At 35.1% G+C, this 19658-nt stretch overlaps 1 protein-coding gene across 2 annotated transcripts in view; it reads right to left on the bottom strand.

Annotated features, from left to right (window-relative positions):
- The window catches only part of CSRNP3 (cysteine and serine rich nuclear protein 3), a 189423-nt gene that overhangs the window by 143953 nt on the left and 25812 nt on the right, over positions 1-19658 (bottom strand). The window contains exons 1-2 of one of the 2 annotated variants that reach the window (XM_077883088.1): positions 3901-3960; positions 1525-1613 (exon numbers count right to left, since the gene is read on the bottom strand). In XM_077883088.1, coding sequence (XP_077739214.1) covers positions 1525-1537 — 13 coding nt within the window. In that variant the 5' untranslated portion in view covers positions 1538-1613; positions 3901-3960. Of the gene's footprint in view, positions 1-1524; positions 1614-3900; positions 3961-19658 lie in introns of those variants that run through there. The other variant, XM_077883087.1, reaches the window with a different exon arrangement.

The raw sequence follows: 19658 nt of genomic DNA on the forward strand, positions 1-19658 counted from the left end.
TCCCACACAGCTGTAAATTCTTTACTCATCCAGCTACTATATGTGTGTGGATCCCTTAGAGGTTTATAGCTTTCAATCCTTTCAAACCTACATACATGCCTTTCTAGGTCATTGGGGAAATGATTTAATTCTCTGGTGAGCTTAATAATGAAGCTGAATATACTGGAAATAAAAAAAGAACACCAAGTAGGCAATGCTCATCTTTGTTCTTTTCATAGATGTTTGCATAACTACTTTCTACAACATTAAATTTGCAGTTGTGGCAAAAACAGAAGCTTCTTTTTTAAAATCTCATATTACTTGTGTTGTACTTGAAGAGTTACTTTATTAAATGTCAATTGGGTGTGGGTTGTAATAGATTACAACACTCCCATTGGTATAAACTCTCACTATGCTAGGCTAATAAAAGCCATAATGTGAAGATATGAACAATCCCCAAATAATTCTCTTTGCACTTTAGAATTCATTACATGCCCTTTTAAATCTGGATTGTCTATTTATCTGTTGCTTGTGTTAATAATAAAATTAATTTCTGAGTAACATATTGGTTGGGCAATTCTTGAGAAGAATCATATCTTATTCATTTTGAAACAACCAAAGCACTTAGCCCATTGCCATGTGCATGGTAAGTCCTAAATAAATTTTGAATGAATATATCCTTGGATGAGTGAGGAAAGATGTAGAAGATGTAGAAGACAAGCCTGACCAAGGCAATCAAAATAAAAGATCATCAATATTTTCTCATTTTAAATTATGAGTTTTTGATATTGGGTCCTACAAAATAAAGAAGGAAGAAATCATTCATTTTCTCCAGCTATCCCATGAGAATAAACTATTTCAACTTACACTGTAATTCAAACTTCCAAATGAGTATTTTATATTAGGTTACTATTACAAGCTATTTAATAAGCTGTTTTATTTTGCTTTTCTTTTCCAGACTTAGGACTCTAAGCAACATAGAGAAGGTTCTCAAAAACCCTTCTGCTCCTTCATATAAACAGTCATTTTATTGAGGCCACATTTTCCAACAAAAGCATAATTTCTTTGACTGTACTTAGGGAAAGTCAGGGAGTGAATTTCAAAGGATTGTAGAAGGTTGATGATCATCTATCCTTCTAAATTATTTGTGTATATGCATATGTTGCAGCCAAAGATATACAAATAAATGAAAACTGTGCAAAGTAGATTACATTTCTTAAACAAATCAGAAATAAAATTTTATAAGGATGCTTAATATTTATTTATTTGTATTCTAACAGTGCTACCCATTATAAAGAACAAAGCAAATTTTAATAACCAAAGGTTTTCTACTGAAGCAACATTTCCTTTAAACATCCCCAGTTGAATTAAACAATAGATTTCTGGTATAAATGAATTTTTAAAGATTTTGAAGAGATCTCATTAAAATATGTATTTTAAGTAAACATGTATTCTTAGTATTCAATTACACTTCAGCAGGAACAACTTGGAACAGTTTATATCTCAGATCTGTAAAAGCATGAAAATAATGTGTAGACTGCTAACCTTGAGATCTCATGAACTCCAGTATCTTCCTGAAGACTCTATGCTTCTGAAAACATCTTTTCAGTCTGTTGATATCTCCTTATTTTTTCCTTAAAAAAGAAAATATGTCAATATGTCATATAAAGTTATATTTGCAAAAAGAAAAGCTAACTACATGATGTAAATATAATGCGACACAGGAAAGAATCTTGAAATACAAACAAGGCATTAAATATAGAACTAAATAATCACACCGTATATAATTTAGCAGAAAGAATATCCATCCTAGAAGAATGTAGCAAATTTCTAATCAATAAACAAATATTACTACGTGCAAGAAGCTAAAGACATTTCATCTTATTAATCAGCATTACATTAGATTACAATAACTTTCTGGTTTCCAGGAGATTCATAGCTTCAAGACAAACAAAAATCCAGGAAACTCAACCAAAATGATATAGCTAAATAGTTGATAGAGATCACGATGAATATTTATTGTTTTCTGATTTGCTTAAAGGAAACTATTTAATAATAAAATTAACTCCAACATTTACATGGCTTGGTTTTAAGATACCTTAGGCTTTAAGAAAATAATTTAGACAAATTATAAATAATTTAAAATAAACACATTTTAAGAAAAATCTTATATTTGAAATTACAGTGCCATAATTCAAAATTATTAATGCAATAATTTAGAAGGTGATGAAATCCTCACAGTAATTATACACTTGTATTTTTCTCATACTAAAGTGTACATAATCATTTTCTCTAAAGAATTAATGGGGATCCCTGGGTGGCGCAGCGGTTTGGTGCCTGCCTTTGGCCCAGGGCGCGATCCTGGAGACCCGGGATCGAATCCCACATCGGGCTCCCGGTGCATGGAGCCTGCTTCTCCCTCTGCCTGTGTCTCTGCCTCTCTCTCTCTCTCTCTCTCTGTGTGTGACTATCATAAATAAATTTAAAAAAAGAATTAAAAAAAAAAGAATTAATGAACTTTCCATTCTAACATGTTAAAGTAAATAATTTTGTCATATACAAATGTAAGTTTTCCTTAATGATGAGGTAGAGAAGTTTGTGAACAGTGGTTCATTTATTATTTCCACAATTGCTAGAAATGAACTATCATAGACCATGGTCAATAACAATAGGTAGTGTAGAAATACTATATATGAGTTGCTTGAAGAAGAAATAGCATGAGCAAACAACATAGGCTGAGGTTGTTCAAATAAGCTTAAAACATCAAAATCTTTAAGGAAAAAAGTTCTCAGGCACATTGTGTCTCTGGATGCTTCTTTCTTCTTTTAAACTTTATGTATATCTGTATGTATACATGGATTTAGAACAGACTAGAATATCCATAGTACTCACTCACAAGTGTTACCAAATTATGGTTAGAATTATAGAGATAACTAGACATTATTAGTCCAGTGTGGTTCTGAGGAAGTCCAGATTCAGCAGAAGAACTTAAGAAATTTCGGAGAGATTGATTCAAAATTCAGTTTTAAGTATAGTTTTAAATATCTTAAACTCCGTTGAAAACATTATATCCTAGAATATGGCATACTTAAGACCGCTGAAACAATTACTTGCATTGTCTGTTGCACTAATTTTGAGGAATATTTCAGAATATAACTTTTCCATCTTCTCTGTTAATGATATCTACATGTCCTGAAGATTGCAGTTCAAGCAATTAAAAACCAGTAACCAAGTATATTAACAGATCTCTCTACCTGCTCATAATATATCCATTGAATAAAGACTTTGCAAATTATTTGCAATTAAAACAAAATATTAAAAATAAGTTAGATGCTGCATTATGTCTATAAATGTCATTTATAATCTCAATTTAAATTTTCTTGTTAATTACAATGAATTCCATATTATTTAAAGTCATTTTTACCTATTGAGGTATTATTTTAGATTTTATCCTAAAAATAAAAAGGTTTTGCTTTTATTAAAAAAAATAGGGGTGCCTGAGTGGCTCAGTCAGTTAGGCATCTGCCTTCCGCTCAGGTCATGATCTTGGGGTCCCGGGATTGAGCCCCACATGGAGCTCTTTGCTCAGCAGGGGGGCCTGCTTCTCCCTCTCCCTCTGCTATTTCCCCTGTGTATTCTCTCTCCCGTGCACTCTCTCTCTCAAATAAACAACTAAAATCTTTTTTAAAAAAAGAGGAAACTGCTATCTAATTCAGTCTCCTTATTTTATAAATACGAAAACTAACTGCTCTATATTTGACATGTAGCTAAATCTGAAGAAAGAGATGAGTGTTTTTGACCACTATTGTTAAAACTGGAATTGAAAACAGAATTGTATTTTACAACTAAATAAATAAAAGACTTTTTATAGGCATTTAAGGTAGTCTATTGAGAAAAACAAAAGTATCTAAATTTACATACCTGCAATTACCATGTAATTTAGACGAGGCCAAAGGACCCTTGGTAATGGAAAAAGGAACCCAAACTCTGACCTGTTTGAAAGTCAAATATATAAGCATATATTTAATGGACAGGACTAACCTTAGGCCAGTCAAGGCCCTGGAAGGAGCTCATCACAAAGGAAAAATAATTCTGGAAGAACATGTCATTTTCAATGCAAAGTTCCAAGATTGGGCATCTGAAGATCAATGCTAGCTCTGGGCACAGGGTGCTGTAGTTATTGCTGGAAACCATTCCAACTCAGCACCTTGGTTCTCTGGATGTGACTTGGGGACTTGGGCTGTATGAGACTGTGTGAGGAAGTGTGTGGACACATACATGACAGCATTTATAGAATTGTGCTAAGATCTATGGATCAAGAGCACTCATGCTGAGACCCAGGCAACTTTGTAAAGGAATAACCCATAGGTAGTGTATCTCTCAGAAAAGTCTAGGGGCTGGTATTCTTCCCCTGCAAGGCCTCTGGGCACATCAGTGGTGATGTATTATGCAAGATAGGTGGGGACTGCCATTTTCCTGGAATCCTATGTCTATAAAGGAATCATGACCTAAAGTGGATACCCCTGGCATAGCCTGTTATACCAGTACTTGAAGGGGTCCCAGTCCTCCTATGGGTGGCCTTAGCAGTGACAAGGTGACATCTAAGACTGATTTGTGGACAAATATAACCATCCCAGGCACTAAGGAAAATATTCAATGAGAGTGACATTTATGGAATACCAGAAACATGTATACTAATGTAAATGCAACATCACTGTCCTCATAAATTTTTGTGGTGTTCATCTGAAGAAGCTCAGTTTATGATGATAAATTCTATGAAAATTAACATTAACATAAAACTACTATGCTATGATTTAGGAATGTGCATCTAACATTCATGGTTCCTATCTGGTCTTTTCTAAAATCTAGGATTTGATTAAGAAATTCCCTGAGCCCTAGTTTTTCATTTTTAGAAATTTCTGCAATCTTGCAGAGCTAGAGGGAATAGCAAATATCACCTCTCATACTACCAAGATTCTTTGGTTTCCTGGTTGCCCATGGACCTTAGTGCAAACCATCCTACAAATCTCAGCAGCTGTTTGGAGCGGCAAGGGTAAAGGCACTCTCCCATGTTCAACATTTTCCCTAACGGGCACTTTTAGCAGGCCAATGAGGCACAAAGCTCCTGTTGGCATGTTTTGATCAATAATCATGCGAGACTTCACTGAGGTTACTGAAGGTCACATTTCAGTTGTAGTCTTGACTGAACATAAGATCATCTTGTATTATTCTGAATGAATGATTCATTGATTAACTATAAGGAAATATAACTTGCTTAAGATACACTCTTATCTTGTTCCTATCTTTAAAAAAATCTCTTGCAAATCTCTTGCCACGTTTTTGAGAATAAACTTGTTCCTCTCAGGATCACAGAATTTAAGAACCCCAGGCTGACCATTTCTGCATGTCTGGAAGCCTGGCTCATATCAGTTTTAGTACGTCCGAAGGAAATGTCAATGTGTGACCACGAGTGAAGAAAGGTGATTTTGCTGTTCACTATTTCTAAGGTGATAATAAGACTTAGAAGCTCAGTGCAAGAGTTAAATTGCATTTGCAACTGCATCTTAAAGTAGAGTATTCTATAATTAATATGCCTGCAACCAGTAAAAGCATCATTCTCTCTGAAGGACAGCTTCCTGACAGAAACAAAGGGCCTAGGGCAAAAGAATCTAGCAGGAAAGATGAATCTGCCATGTAGAGTTTGACTTCCTAAAAGAATAAAACCTCACTAACAGTCACATTGATTCTACTTAGAATTAATTCTTAAGTAACAACACCATTCTAATTTCCTACTCCACACACAGTTGACGTGCAGTTATCAAAATACATGCAGCATCTACTCATTTACCAAACAACAAAAAATGAATTGTCATGTTTTCCTAACATGTGTTGAACTATAATAAAGTAGTATCACACGACCAAAAAGTTTTCTAAAATGATAGCACTTAGTCGTTCCATTTCAGTAAAGTGGACAAGAGTTATCAAAACAAATTAAATCAGTCCTAATTAGGTATTTATGTATCAGGTAGTCACCATGGGATTCCTCTACTCAATCAGCTGTGCTCAAAAGTTTACAAACATTTCTCTGGAATTGTTCAGACGGATCTCTATTTAACACATGGGAAAAGAGGTAACAAATACAGGAAATTTGCAAGATTTATAAGAAAATCTAGGTGAAAACTTAGATAAAAATTTTAAAACCTGAAGAATTATATAATTCTCTAGAAAATTTTCAATTAGTGAAATTGACCCAAGAAGAGGTACAAACTTGATAAAACAGATTAGAAGAGATTAAAAAGATGTTTCAGGCTCTATGATCACAAGGGCAGTTAGGATCAGCAGGTTACAGGGAAGCCTTAAAAAACCTTTATAACAAAAGGTTGCAAGTTGTTTATAAATCTCACAAACAAAAGTGTTTCTTGACCTTTACACATTGTTCACTCCCTCCACTCATGTTAATACTTTCTACTCACCTAATTTAGGGTCTCTTATTCAATATGGTAGACTATCCTTGCATATAGTCTCACCTCCAAGACTTTTCTCTCTCCTTTTCAAATCAGCATGATTATTTAAAAAATCACTTGGCCAAAATCAGCTCTCTTCCTATGAAACTACTCATAGTTGCTGAACAGATAATTATGACTAGAGAAAATGTAGGATATTGTATCACTGCCATAGCTCTTGATATATGACCACAGACTTCAACCCTATGATACTACTAACAGAAGCACCTCTGCTTCTTTGCAACTCTCCAACATTTCTTCTCATCTCCTTTCTCTCAGTTTATGATACTGCTTCTAGGAAAATTCAAAGAACAACGATTCAATTTCCTCTTTTTATCTATATCTTGTATACCCTTGATATTTATACTGATATAGTCAGTCTTCAATCCTGTTAGAATGAAGACACTTCTCTCGCCAACCTAAGATCAATCCCTTCTCTTGGATTCCATTTCCTCTCACCAATTTTAGGTCTTTGCTACTGTGATTATTTTATCTTGCTCTTGGATCATTCTTCCCCCATTCCTTCCTTTTACTGGATTATTCCCAACTGTCTGCAAATACGTTGTGGTATCTCCCAACTTTAAAAAAGTACTGGAAGTACTATTCAGCAAGTACTGGAAGTACTGGAAGTCCTAGCTGCAGCAATCAATGAAAATAAATAAAAGGTATCCAAATTGGCGAGGAAGAAGTAAAACTTTCACTATTTGCAGATGTATACAGAAAACCCAAAAGACTACCAAGAAACTACCAGAACTGATAAATGAATTCTGTAAAGCTGTAGGATATATAATCAATGCACATACTTTTCCATTTCTATATGCTAAAAATGAAGCAGCAGAAAAATAAGTTGCGAAAACAATCTCATTTACAGGTGCACCAAAAATGAGAAAATGCTTAGGAATAAACAACCAAAGAGGTGAAAGACCTGCAATCTAATGATGAAAGAAATTGAAGATGACGCAAGGAAATGGAAAGACATTCCATGTTCATGGTTGGAAGAATATATATTGTTAAAATGTCTATACTACCCAAAGCAAGCCACACATTTTATGCAATCCCTATTAAATTACCAACAGCATTTTTCACAGAACCAGAACAAACAATCCTAAAATGTACATGGAGCCACAAAAGGCCCCATACAGGCAAAGCAATCTTGAAATAGAAAAACAAAACTGGAGGTATCACCATTTCAGACTTCAAGCTATGTTACAAAGCTGTAGTAATCAAAACAGTATGGTACTAGCACAAAAACAGACACATGGGTCTATGGAATAGAATAGAAAACCCAGAAATAAACCCACTTATATGGTCAATTAATCTTCAACAGAGGAGGAAAAGAACATACAATGGGAAAAAGTCTCTTCAACAAATGGTATTGGGAAAACTGGACAGCTACATGCAAAAGAAGGAAACTGTACCACTTCTTTACACTATACACACAAATAAACCTCAAAATGAATTAAATATTTAAACGTGAGACCTGAAACCATAAAAATCCTAGAAGAGGGCACAGGCAGTAATCTCTCTGACATCAACTCTAGCACTATTTTTCTAGACACAAGCCAAAGAAAATAAAAGCAAAAATAAACTACTAGGACTACATCAAAATAAAAAGCACAGCAAAGAACACAATCAATAAAACTAAAAGGTACCCCACCAAATGGGAGGAGGTATTTGCAAATGACATATCCAAAAAACAGTTAATATCCAAAATATATTTGTTTAAAAAAATTGATAAAATCAACACCCTAAAAGCAAAAATTCTAATTAAAAAATGGGCAGAAAATATGAACAGACATTTCTTCAAAGACATACAGATGGCCAACAGACACATGAAAAGATACTCAACATCATTCATCACCAGGAAATTGCAAATGAAAACCACAATGAGATATGACCTCACACCTGTCAGAATGGCTAAAATCAAAATCCCAAGAAACAGCTAGGTTTGGTTAGGATGGGGAGAGAAAGGAACTCTCATGCACTGTTGGTGGGAATGCAAAGTAGTGCAGCCACTGTGGAAAACAGTATGACGTTCTTCAAAAAATTAAAAATAGGACTTTCCTACAATCCAGTAATTGCACTAATGGATATTTACCCCCCAAATTACAAAAAACACTAATTCGAAGGGAAACTTACACCCCAATGCTTGTTGCAGCATTATTTACAATGCCCAAATTATAGAAGCAGCCCATCAATAGATGAATGGATAAAGAAGATGTGGTATATATATACATAATAGAATATGATTCAACCATAAAAAGGGATGAAATCTTGCCATTTACAACAACATGGATGGAGTTAAAGAGTATTATGCTAAGTGAAATAAGTCAGTCAGAGAAAGACAAATACCATATGTTTCACTCATACATGGAATTTAAGAAACAAAACAAACGAGCAAAGGAAGAGAGAGAGAGAGAGAGAGAGAGAAACCAAGAAACAGACTCTTAACTATACAGAACAGATGGTTACCAGAGGGAAGGTGGGTGGGGAGATGAGTGAAATAGATGGAGAGGATTAAAAGTACACTTATCTTGATGAGCACTGAGTAATGTATAGATTGTTGGATCACTATAGTGTACATCTGAAACTAGTATTACACTGTATGTTACCTATTCTGGAATTAAAATTTAAAACTTAATTTAAAAATCCCTTTACAACAGTTTCCCATCTCATCATCTTATTTCTCAAGTCCATTTTATAGCAACTTCCCCAGAGAGGGCATTCTCCATTGCTTAGATGCAAATCTATATTGAACTCCTCCAAATTAGGCTTCGTTTTTACAACTCCACTGAAGTAGCACTTCCCTATGTCAGCAGTGAACTTGGATTTTGACAAACCAAATCGCAAATTGTCTCTCAAGAGAATTTGACTCAGATAATCTCTTTCCTTTTTTTTTCTTTTTCTTTTTTACTTGGCTTCTAGGACACCATGCACGAAGTAGGCTTATCTCCTACCTCATTTGCTGTCCTTTCTTAACCTCTTGCCTAATTTCTTCTAATCTTCCTGACACCTAAATCCTTTAGTAGATTGAGGACTGAGATTTCCTCTCTCTGACTCTTTCTTACAAAAGCAGATCCAGTCTAATGTCTTTAAATGCCACCATTTATTTATGAATCCCAAATTTAGCTCTTTAGCTTGAACCACTTCTCTGGGCTGTAGATTCTTATATCTACTGCCTGTTCCACAGCTCCTCTTGAATGGCTAATATACTTTTGAAAGTTAACATGATAATAATAATAATAATAATAATAATAATAATAATAACAATAATAATAATAATAAAATGAAAGAAAGAAACGAAGGAAGAAACAAAGGAGAAAAGGAAGGAAGGAAAGATGGGAGAGAAAGAAAGAAAATAACATATCTAGGCTTCCTCCTCCTACTCTAGTCTTTCCAGTGAAGTAAATGATATCAGTATTTACCCAGTGACTCGTAATAAAAATGTAGCTCCTTGAGAAATGGCTGATTCTGGGACTGGGGCAGGGAAAACACAAAATGAACTTGAAGTATCCTAGAGTGATGGAAAGTAAGGAAGGGAAAGGAAAAAAAATAGGCACAAGCATATCAAAAGGATACAGGAACCAACCTGAAAGAACTCTCAATGATCAGAGTTAAAATAATTTAAGCAAAAATAAAAATGATGATGATAATGATAACAGTATTAGATTATAACCCAAAGAATGAAATAAATATCTATGAGTCAATTATGATGTAAATAAATGACTGAAAAAATAAATAGGTTAGAAGGAACAAGTCTTTCTTATAAGTATTCCAAAAAATATATCTGGATGTTTCTCCCCTTCAGGAAGTGGAACTCTTTACCCACCCCCTATCTTACGTGTGAGCCGTATTTAGTAAGTTACTTCCGGAGACTAGAATGCAGAAAGAGGAAAAAAGTAATGACAAATTGGAGAAACGTGGCAGATAGCATTTTATCCAAGTGGCTAACAGCATCACCAGTGATGCAGCCTGCTGGTTATCATCCAGCCCCTCATATAATCGGACAAGAAGAGCATTTCAACTCTGTGGCTTTCCTCTTCCAGAGCCACAATTCCCATGTAATCATGAGAAAACACCAGAGAAAACTAAAATCGAGGAACAGTCTAACTAAGCTCTTCAAAAACATAATGGTTATAAAAAACAAGGAAAGACGGGGAAACCACCTCAGATCAAAGGAAAATAACAAGATATGATAACTAAATTTGACATGGGATCCTTGAGTAGATCTTATTAGAAAAGAAAAAGAATATCCATGAATAAATCTGAAAAGAGTCTGTAGTTTAGCTAATATAATAATAAACTATAACAATGTTAACTTCTTAGTCTGGACAACTGTACCATGGTTATGTAAGATGTTAACACTGCGGGAAGCTGAGCAAAGGGTTTAGCTAATTCTGTGCTATTTTTGCAACTTTGCCATGAATCTAAAATTATTTCGAAACCTTTAGAGTTTGGTTAAAAACCCTAGGAATTATTCATGTGTATCTCTTTTTCTTAAACTTCACATCTGAACATTAGCATCTCCCATCAGCTCTACCTTTAATATTTGTTGTGAATATTTGTCTGACCACTTCTCACCAAGTCCCAGAAATCTCTCCTCCACCATTCGACAACAATCTTACACTTGGTCTTTGCCTGATCCCCACTGACTCCCCATTGCCCATCCATATAAGTATCAAGCTCTTTGCTGACATCTTGCATTTCCTCTTCCTTCTTTCTAGAAACCTCCTTCCACTCCAGATATTACATGGCCTACTCCTTCACTTCATTAAATGTCTATCAAAATAGCATGTCCTTGGAGAAGCTTTTTATGACCAAATTATTTAAAATAGACATCCCTATTTCTACCCCAAACTTGCTTTATTTTTCTTCACAGTATATTTGTGTCATCATCATATTATTCACTTATTAGTTTTCTTGACTACTAATGTAAATAAATATATTAAAAGCAAGGATTTTATCTTTTTGAATAAATAAATAAACACATTTTATTGGGAATATGGAGAAAAATATAATCATATCCAAAGGTGGAAATATGTGTTTTGCTGCCTTTTTGAAAAAGCAATATACTAATATCTATTAGGTCAACGCTCCTACTATTAAGAATCTATCCTCAAAAAAATAAAACACTAGGGGCACCTAGTCAGTCAGTTGGGCCTCTGACTAGTGGTTTTGGCTCAGGTCATGCATGATCTCAGGGTCGTGAGATCGAGCCCCATGACAGTTCCATGCTGGGTGTGGAGGCTGCTTGGGATTCTCTCTCCTTCTTCTCTCTTTCTCTCCTTCCTTCTCTAAAAAAAAAAAGAAAAAAATAAAGTACCAGTATATAAGGAATTTTTCAAAAGAATGTGCATTACAGCCTTGTTCATAGTAGCATAAAAACTAAGCTGAAACATGGCAGCCCCGGTGGCTCAGCAGTTTAGCACCACCTTCAGCCCAAAGCATAATCCTGGAGACCTGGGATTGAGTCCCGTATCAGGTTCCCTGCCTGGAGCCTGTTTCTCCCTCTGCCTGTGTCTCTGCCTCTCTCTCTCTCTCTCTCTCAATCTCTCTCTGTGTCTCTCATGAATAATTAAATAAAATCTTTTTTTAAAAAAGCTGAAACAAATGAACACTCATAAGGCAAAGATTGATAAAAACGTGAAATACCCATAACTTGGAATATTTTGCAATCATCAAAAAGAATAAAATAGAGCCATGACAAGGATGTATTATTCAGGAAATTAATTTTGAAGCACAGAATGGTTTCTGGACATTGGGAGCTCAATTTTTTCAAGCAGAAACAAACTTTTAAATATAAAATTGATTGCAGGGCTCCTCAATCTCAGAGAGAAAATAGCGGATTGCTGCTGGAAATTGATCAGATTCCCAGGAAATGCATAAGTTCTTACAGATGGTCCTAGGAACACAGCTAAATTGCAGCCTATGTTAGACGGTGTACTTTCAGTGTACTGTAGAAAATAGAAACCAAATCTAGAAAAAAAAAAAAAAGAAAGAAAAAGAAATATCCATGGATAGGAATAAAAGAGGAAAAATTTTCCAGAATTTGCTCACTCAACATTTAGTTGTTGAAGCAGCCTGTGGTGTGCACCTTAATAGCCATAGTGGGCAATTTCCTTGATGGAAACCACACAGTTACTGTCCCACAGGGTCGGAACACCCAAATAAAGTCTTAAATGGTTGCTGGGGCTGCCCTGGCAACTTGGGTTCTCTTAAAGAATAATGAGGAACAAACCAGAGACATTGTGTTATATAATATTCTTATTTTCTCTGCCACCATAAGATATAAGAAGCCTCACAACTATGTCCCTGTAGAAAATGCCCAGCACCTAGGATTTCATAAATGATTATGTACTTTCTTCATATTTCAGAAACATTGCATGTTGTGGCAGGCAGAAATGGGGTGTATATAAGCATGGAATTAATTTGGTCACAAATTTGTCTGCTTGTAACACCATATTGTTAGACATTGTGCCAATATTAAGTATGAAGTGTGAATAAATGAGAGAGGGATTCATTCTGGATGTTATATGAGTGAATTTTGTTACAGAAGTCTGTTGATAGACTTTATGATAGATGAGTATACAATAAAGTGATCTTACCAGAAGGTGAATATGAATGAATCCTGAGTGAAGATTTTTTTTTTTAAATATGAGTAAAGAAATGCCAATTCAATACAGTTCAAGGGAGAAATATTAGTGGCATAATAACGTAATAGAAAGTGCTTAGGCTCTGGAATACCAAAAACACGGAGGATAACATCTTGCTGATGTTTTCATCTTACCTTTGTGCCTTTGGGCAAATTACTTAACATCATTTCTTCATCTGTTAAATGGGTATATAAACTCTGATTTTGTATTCTTCAGGAAAGAGAAATAAGGCATTTAAAACATCATGTGATTCACAGCAGATCTTCAATGTACTAGTTCTCTTAATCAGAAAAAGGGTAACCTAACACCACTCCTGACTTAATCTTGTTTTTACCCTATTTCCCCTTTCCCTTACTTTTCTCATTTATTTTGTATTTACTCTTATTATTTTGTAAGCAAAAAGGGCAGAATTTTAATAGAGTATTTATGAATTTTCAAAGCAAGTGACATGAAATATTTCCACTACTGACAATTTATTGTGTAGTGCTGTTTTTTAAAAAATCAATTTAGATCTTCATGTTTATTAACGAGGGTATCAAAATAAATTACTGATATGATAGCCATTAATATCAGTGATCCAACGTATTTTTCTTTCTTCTATTTTTTTTCTGGTAACATGCTCCACTTCTCCTTTCTTATTACCACAAGAATGGGTAAATGAACAAGATCTAGCCAACTGGTTCAGTGAAGGGCTGGTGACCCATGCTAGGGTTATCAGTCAGGATCCAGTTCAGAAAACAGAGGCAATGTTCAGTGGTCCAATGGAAGGAATTTCATATGGTAAACTGGTTATAAAGATTTTCTAAGCCCAGGATGCCAAACAAAACAGAAAACAAAGGAACCCGGAATAGTAATAGTAAGAAGAAGCTAACACTCCTTCAGCTAGAGGCACAAAGGAAGGATTGATGTCACCAGAGCTCAAAACCTGGTGCTACTTCGTGGGAGCTAGATATGTGGGAAGGCTGCTGCATGAATCTGTGATCACAAAAGCAGGGTTATTACAGCAAGGGCCAGAACTATGGTAGAGATGCGGTGGCCAGTGGAAGTATCACCTGAAGCAAGGCTGAGTGGGTGGGAATGCTCTGGTTTATCCCTTTATCCTGCCCTCCATTGTCCCACCAGTGCCTCTCATTTGTTGATTCCCCCTGGAAATCAGTGGGCAAGGTACAATATTCAGAGGAAGGGCAAACTAGATCTGAGCACAAAGGGGCATATAGTTGACATACTAAGATAATTCACACCAAGACAAGAGATTTCACCATCTAAGCTGTTGGAGCCACGAGTAGGAGAGACTGTTCCTAACCTTCATGGTGCCAGGAAGATGTGTATGTCTATGTGCAGGCAGGTACCTTCCACAGATTAGGGAAGCCGATAATCCCATATGTAGTAGAAGAAAATGAGGCCTTCTCATAATGAGAAGACAACCAAGTCATAGGGGGCGGGGAAAGCACCAAGGCTGCCGTGTGAGCCCCAAATTCGTTTTGCCTGATATGACTTCACCCCTGTCTTTCTGGATTACATAAACTAAGAGGTTTCTTTTTGGTTTAAACTTAATTATGTAGGGCTTCTTTCCCTTGCAATAAAAAGTCTTGACTAATATAACCGTGACCATTAACTGAATGTTTTAAAGAGGTTCAAGGACAAATGCCAAGTATTATCAGAAAAAAAAAAAAAAAAAGAAAGAAAGAAAGAAAGAAAGAAAGAAAGAAAGAAAGAAAGAAAGAAAGAAATTAAAGAATGCATATAGTTCTGTGTTACCAGTAAAAGAAATTAAATGAACGTGGTTATGTTGACAGGTCTTGGTTGACATAATACTGAGTGAATTCTCTCTCTCTCTCTCTCTCTCTTTTATCTTAAATAAGGAATTTAAATACAAAAAAAAAAAAAAAAAGGAATCTAAAAAGGTAATTTCCCCCAGCTTCTTAAGACAGAGGAACCGATTGATTTCTTTGATTCATGCCTGGTAATCAGACTACAAAAGGAATGCAGATCAATGCCAGATGGAGGCTATCAAAACAAAAATTGGCCACAAAGAAACAAAAATGTATTTAAAGTTAATCTGAAGCTATAATATATAAGACGCTAAACAGAGCAGTTTCATCCTCTTTTATCCTACCTCAACAATTCAAGAGAGAATTTTTTAATAATGTAAGTGTATGATTTATCCTTTAACCCATTAACAGAAAGGTAAAGGAGGCCCAATCGACCACTGGATCTGTTTGCTGAACACTATTGTTTCTATCTTTTCCATCTTGCACATCAAGCAATATCTGTACTTTATATTTTTATTACTCCTCAGCTAAGTGAAAAATAGAAATTAATGGGTTTTGCTTTATAGAATAGAAATCCTCGGAATCCTAAAGGTAGTTAGCAGTTTGTTTGCTATGACTACCTAGAACTAAGTCAGATCTTACTCGCCAATAAATATTTTTGAAGAATGAACTTACAACAAACCACCCCCTACCCCCAAAGTCTGTTTCCATTCAATGATGTACTCTCTTCTAGTTAAAGTTTCCTGGACATCAGAGTTCATTTTTCTCCATTTTACATAATTTACCAGATAGAAACTGATATTTCTCATTATGGTTTCATGTCTATTACTCTGGACTACTTATCTAGAGAGAATATTCCCCGGGATAGGAGCATGCTTTTACTCTGCCTGTATTTTGTAATGCATAGCCAGTATTGTCTTCCATACACAGTGTTCTCCATTAATTCTCTTGGGAATAGAATCTTTTTTTTTTTTTTAAGATTTGATTTATTTATTCATGAGACAGAGAGAGAGAGAGAGAGAGAGAGAGAGAAGCAGAGACACAGCAGAGGGAGAAGCAGGCTCCATGCAGGGAGCCTGACATGGGTCTTGATCCTGGGTCTCCAGGATCATGCCCTGGGTTGAAGGCAGGCGCTAAACCACTGAGCCACCCAGGCTGCCCAGGAATAGCATCTTAATAGACTCTTCAGATGCGGGAAGAATTTATACTCCTTCAGTCATGGAGGTACTACAGGCAAGGACACAAGAGTCTTGGCAGTTAACGAAACTAACTTTAGCAACAATCAGCATAGATGGGGTTAAACTTGATCGGAATCTCAATCTCTATCCCTTCCAGGGATATTTCATTTTATTCTCAGTAGTCTTAATGTAAATGAGGACTGAAGAACCACTTGTCTATAATGTAGAAAGTTCTTCAAAAAATTAAGGATTTTGAAACATAATATTTATTACATGGCATGGAAATAGAATGATTATTTTTATTTTCTTATGGATTTTAGAACACATACCAGAGTGTAGTGGTTAGCAATGCTGTCTGGCATTTGAGCTGTTTTTAATTCCAGTGCAAGCATGTACAAGCTGTGTGAATTTAGGCGTGTTTATCCTATCTTCTCAGTTTCCTCATCTACAGCATGGGAATAATCCCACCAAGCTCATCATCCTCACTCATCTCATAGGTTGTCTTGTGAGGAATAAATGAGATAATGTTTCCAAGGCATTTAAAATTAAAATGAAGATCAAAACTACAAGGGTTATTGGTAGTGGCTTTTTTTTTTTTTTTGGACCATTAGCTTCTTATCATTTGCGTTTGTGTCTGAATTTGAAATATATTTTGAAATATTTTATTTATTTGTGTATATTTTATTTAAATTCAATTTGCTACCATATATTATAACACTCAGTGCAATAGCCTTTGACCAACATCTCCCCATTCCTCCCCATCCTCCAGCATCTGGTAACCACGAATGAGTTGTGTTTTTTAAAGATTTCACATATAAGGGGAATCACACAGTTTTTCTCTCACTTATTTCACTTAGCATAATACCCTCAAGCTCCATCCATGCTGTTGCAAATGGCAGGATTTTCTCTCTTATGGCTGAGTTGTATTTTATTTTATATTTTGATAGAGATATCTCACATTTTCTTTATTCATTCATTCATTCATCAGTGAACACTTCATTTTTCCATGTCATGGCTATTATAATTAATGGTTTAATGAACATGGGATTCTGGACCTCTCTTTGAGAGACTGATTTCATTTCCTTTTGATATTTACCCAGAAGTGGGATTGCTAGATCATGTGGTACTTCTATTTTTAATTTTTTGAGGGACTTCCATTCTGTTTTTATAGGGGCTGTACCAGTTTACATTTCCAGCAATGGTGCATGAACATTCCCTCTTCTCTACATCCTCATCAATATTTATTATCTTGGTACATTTGAGTGGGCTCAGGGGTTGAGCATCTGCCTTTGACTCAGGGCATGAACCTGGAGTCCTGGGCTCAAGTGCCACATCAGGCTCCCTGCATGAAGCCTGCTTCTCCCTCTGCCTATGTCTCTATCTCTCTCTGTCTCTCTCTGTCTCTCTCTGTCTCTCTCTCTCTCAATGTATGTGTCTCTCATGAGTAAATAAAATCTTTAAAAAAATTGTTATCTTTTGCCTTTTTTATTATAGCCATTCTAACAAGATTGAGGTGATGTTTCATTATTATTTCAATTTGCATTTCCCTGACGATTAGAAATTTTATCACCTTTTCATGTATTTTTGGCCATCATATCTTCTTTGGAAAATTCTATCCAGGTCCTTTGTCTATTTTTTTTTTACTCTTTTTTTTTAAATTTTTATTTATTTATGATAGTCACACAGAGAGAGAGAGAGAGAGAGAGAGAGAGAGAGGCGCAGAGACACAGGCAGAGGGAGAAGCAGGTTCCATGCACCGGGAGCCTGACGTGGGATTCGATCCCGGGTCTCCAGGATCGCGCCCTGGGCCAAAGGCAGGCGCCAAACCGCTGCGCCACCCAGGGATCCCCCTTTGTCTATTTTTTTGTTGGATTGTTTTGTTGTTGTTGTTGTTGCTGTTGTTGAGTTGCCTTAGTTCCTTCTGTATTTTGGATGTTAATACCTTATCAGATAAATGGTTTGCAAATATTGCCTTCATTCCATAAGATGCCTCTTAATTTTGTGCATTGTTTCATTTGCTATGCAGAACCTTTTAGTGTGATATAGTCCTAGTTGTTGATTTTTGCTTTCGTTGCTTGTGCTTTTCATGTCATGTCTAAAAACTTACTGCCAAGTCTGCTAAGTCAAAGCTATTTCACCTACGTTTTTTCTAGGAGTTTTATGGTTTCAGGTCCTTAATCCATTTAAGTCCTTAGTCTGTTTCAAGTTAATTTTTGTAAATGACATATGACAGAGGTCCTCTTTTATATCATATATTATATATATATTATATTATGTGAATATCCAGTTTTTAAAACACCGTTTACTGAAGAGAATAACCTTTCTCCATTGAATCTTTTGGTTCCCTTGTGAATTATTAGTTGGCCATATATGCATAAGTTTATTTTTGGGGTCTCTATTCTGTGTCATTGATCCATGTATCTGTTTTTATGTCAGTATCATACTGCTTTAATTACTGCTTTAATTACTGTAGTTTTATAATATGGTTTGAAATCAGGAAGCGTGTTGCCTTCAGCTTTTCATAATGAAACACATTTTTAAATGGGTTTTAAATTAACCTTGAACATTTCAAGGGCCCTTTAATGCACACATATTACCAGACTAAATTTGATCCTCATGTGGGATTAAATTACCTTCTGATGTAACAGAGTGAAAGGTAATAATAGTTTTATATTTGAAAAAAATATTTTTCAGTTCATACTATTAACAGGTCAAAGAAAAAAATTAGATTATTTTGATATGTACTAATGAGGAATTTGATGTAACTTTATAGTGATTATTAATTAAAAACTCTTAATGGAAGGATACCTCCTTCATGTAGGATAAAGACTATCCTATGGCCAAATAAAATATAACCATGGAAATATTTCCATTAAAAAAAGAAAAACAATGTCTCTTTAGTGCCAAAAATAAACTGTTACAACATATTTAAAAAATCTCATTCCTAATAGGGACAAAAATATTTTAAAAACTTAGGGACTCAGAAAGGAAAATGCACAGCAAGAAGAAAACCACAAAACTCTACTGTGGGCAAAATAACAGTTAAATATGAAAAGACACTGGCATTCCTAAAATGGAAAAGCACTACGGTGAAGATGTTAATCTTCCTTGTGAATCAAATTCATCTATACATTCAATGTAATTTCCATGACCTAGCAATGGTTTGTTTGGTAGCTTGACAGAATTCTTTTAAAATTCAAATAATGATCATGTGAAATAGCTTATGGGGCCTTTAGAGTATGGTAGGATGTGGTTTTTCTGTTCTGGTAAAGGAAAATTGGGAACTCTTATGTGAGATAGTAAAACTCACTATAGAGTCATTATATAACATTATTCTTGGTTTTAGAATAACCATCCAGATCATGAAACAGAGAAGAGACCACAGACACTGATCCTATTGTGTGTAAGAATTTGGTTCAACAAAAGAATACAATTTCATATTAATAGAAGATATACTATTCAGTATATGACCTTAGGAAAACTGGAAAATCATCTTTCTACTTCACGTAATATGCCAACATAATTTTCAATTTGCCTAAAGACTTAAATATAAAGTAGAAAGTTATGAAAGTT

Source organism: Canis aureus, chromosome 34 (genome assembly GCF_053574225.1).
Source record: "Canis aureus isolate CA01 chromosome 34, VMU_Caureus_v.1.0, whole genome shotgun sequence".
NCBI lineage: Eukaryota > Metazoa > Chordata > Mammalia > Carnivora > Canidae > Canis > Canis aureus.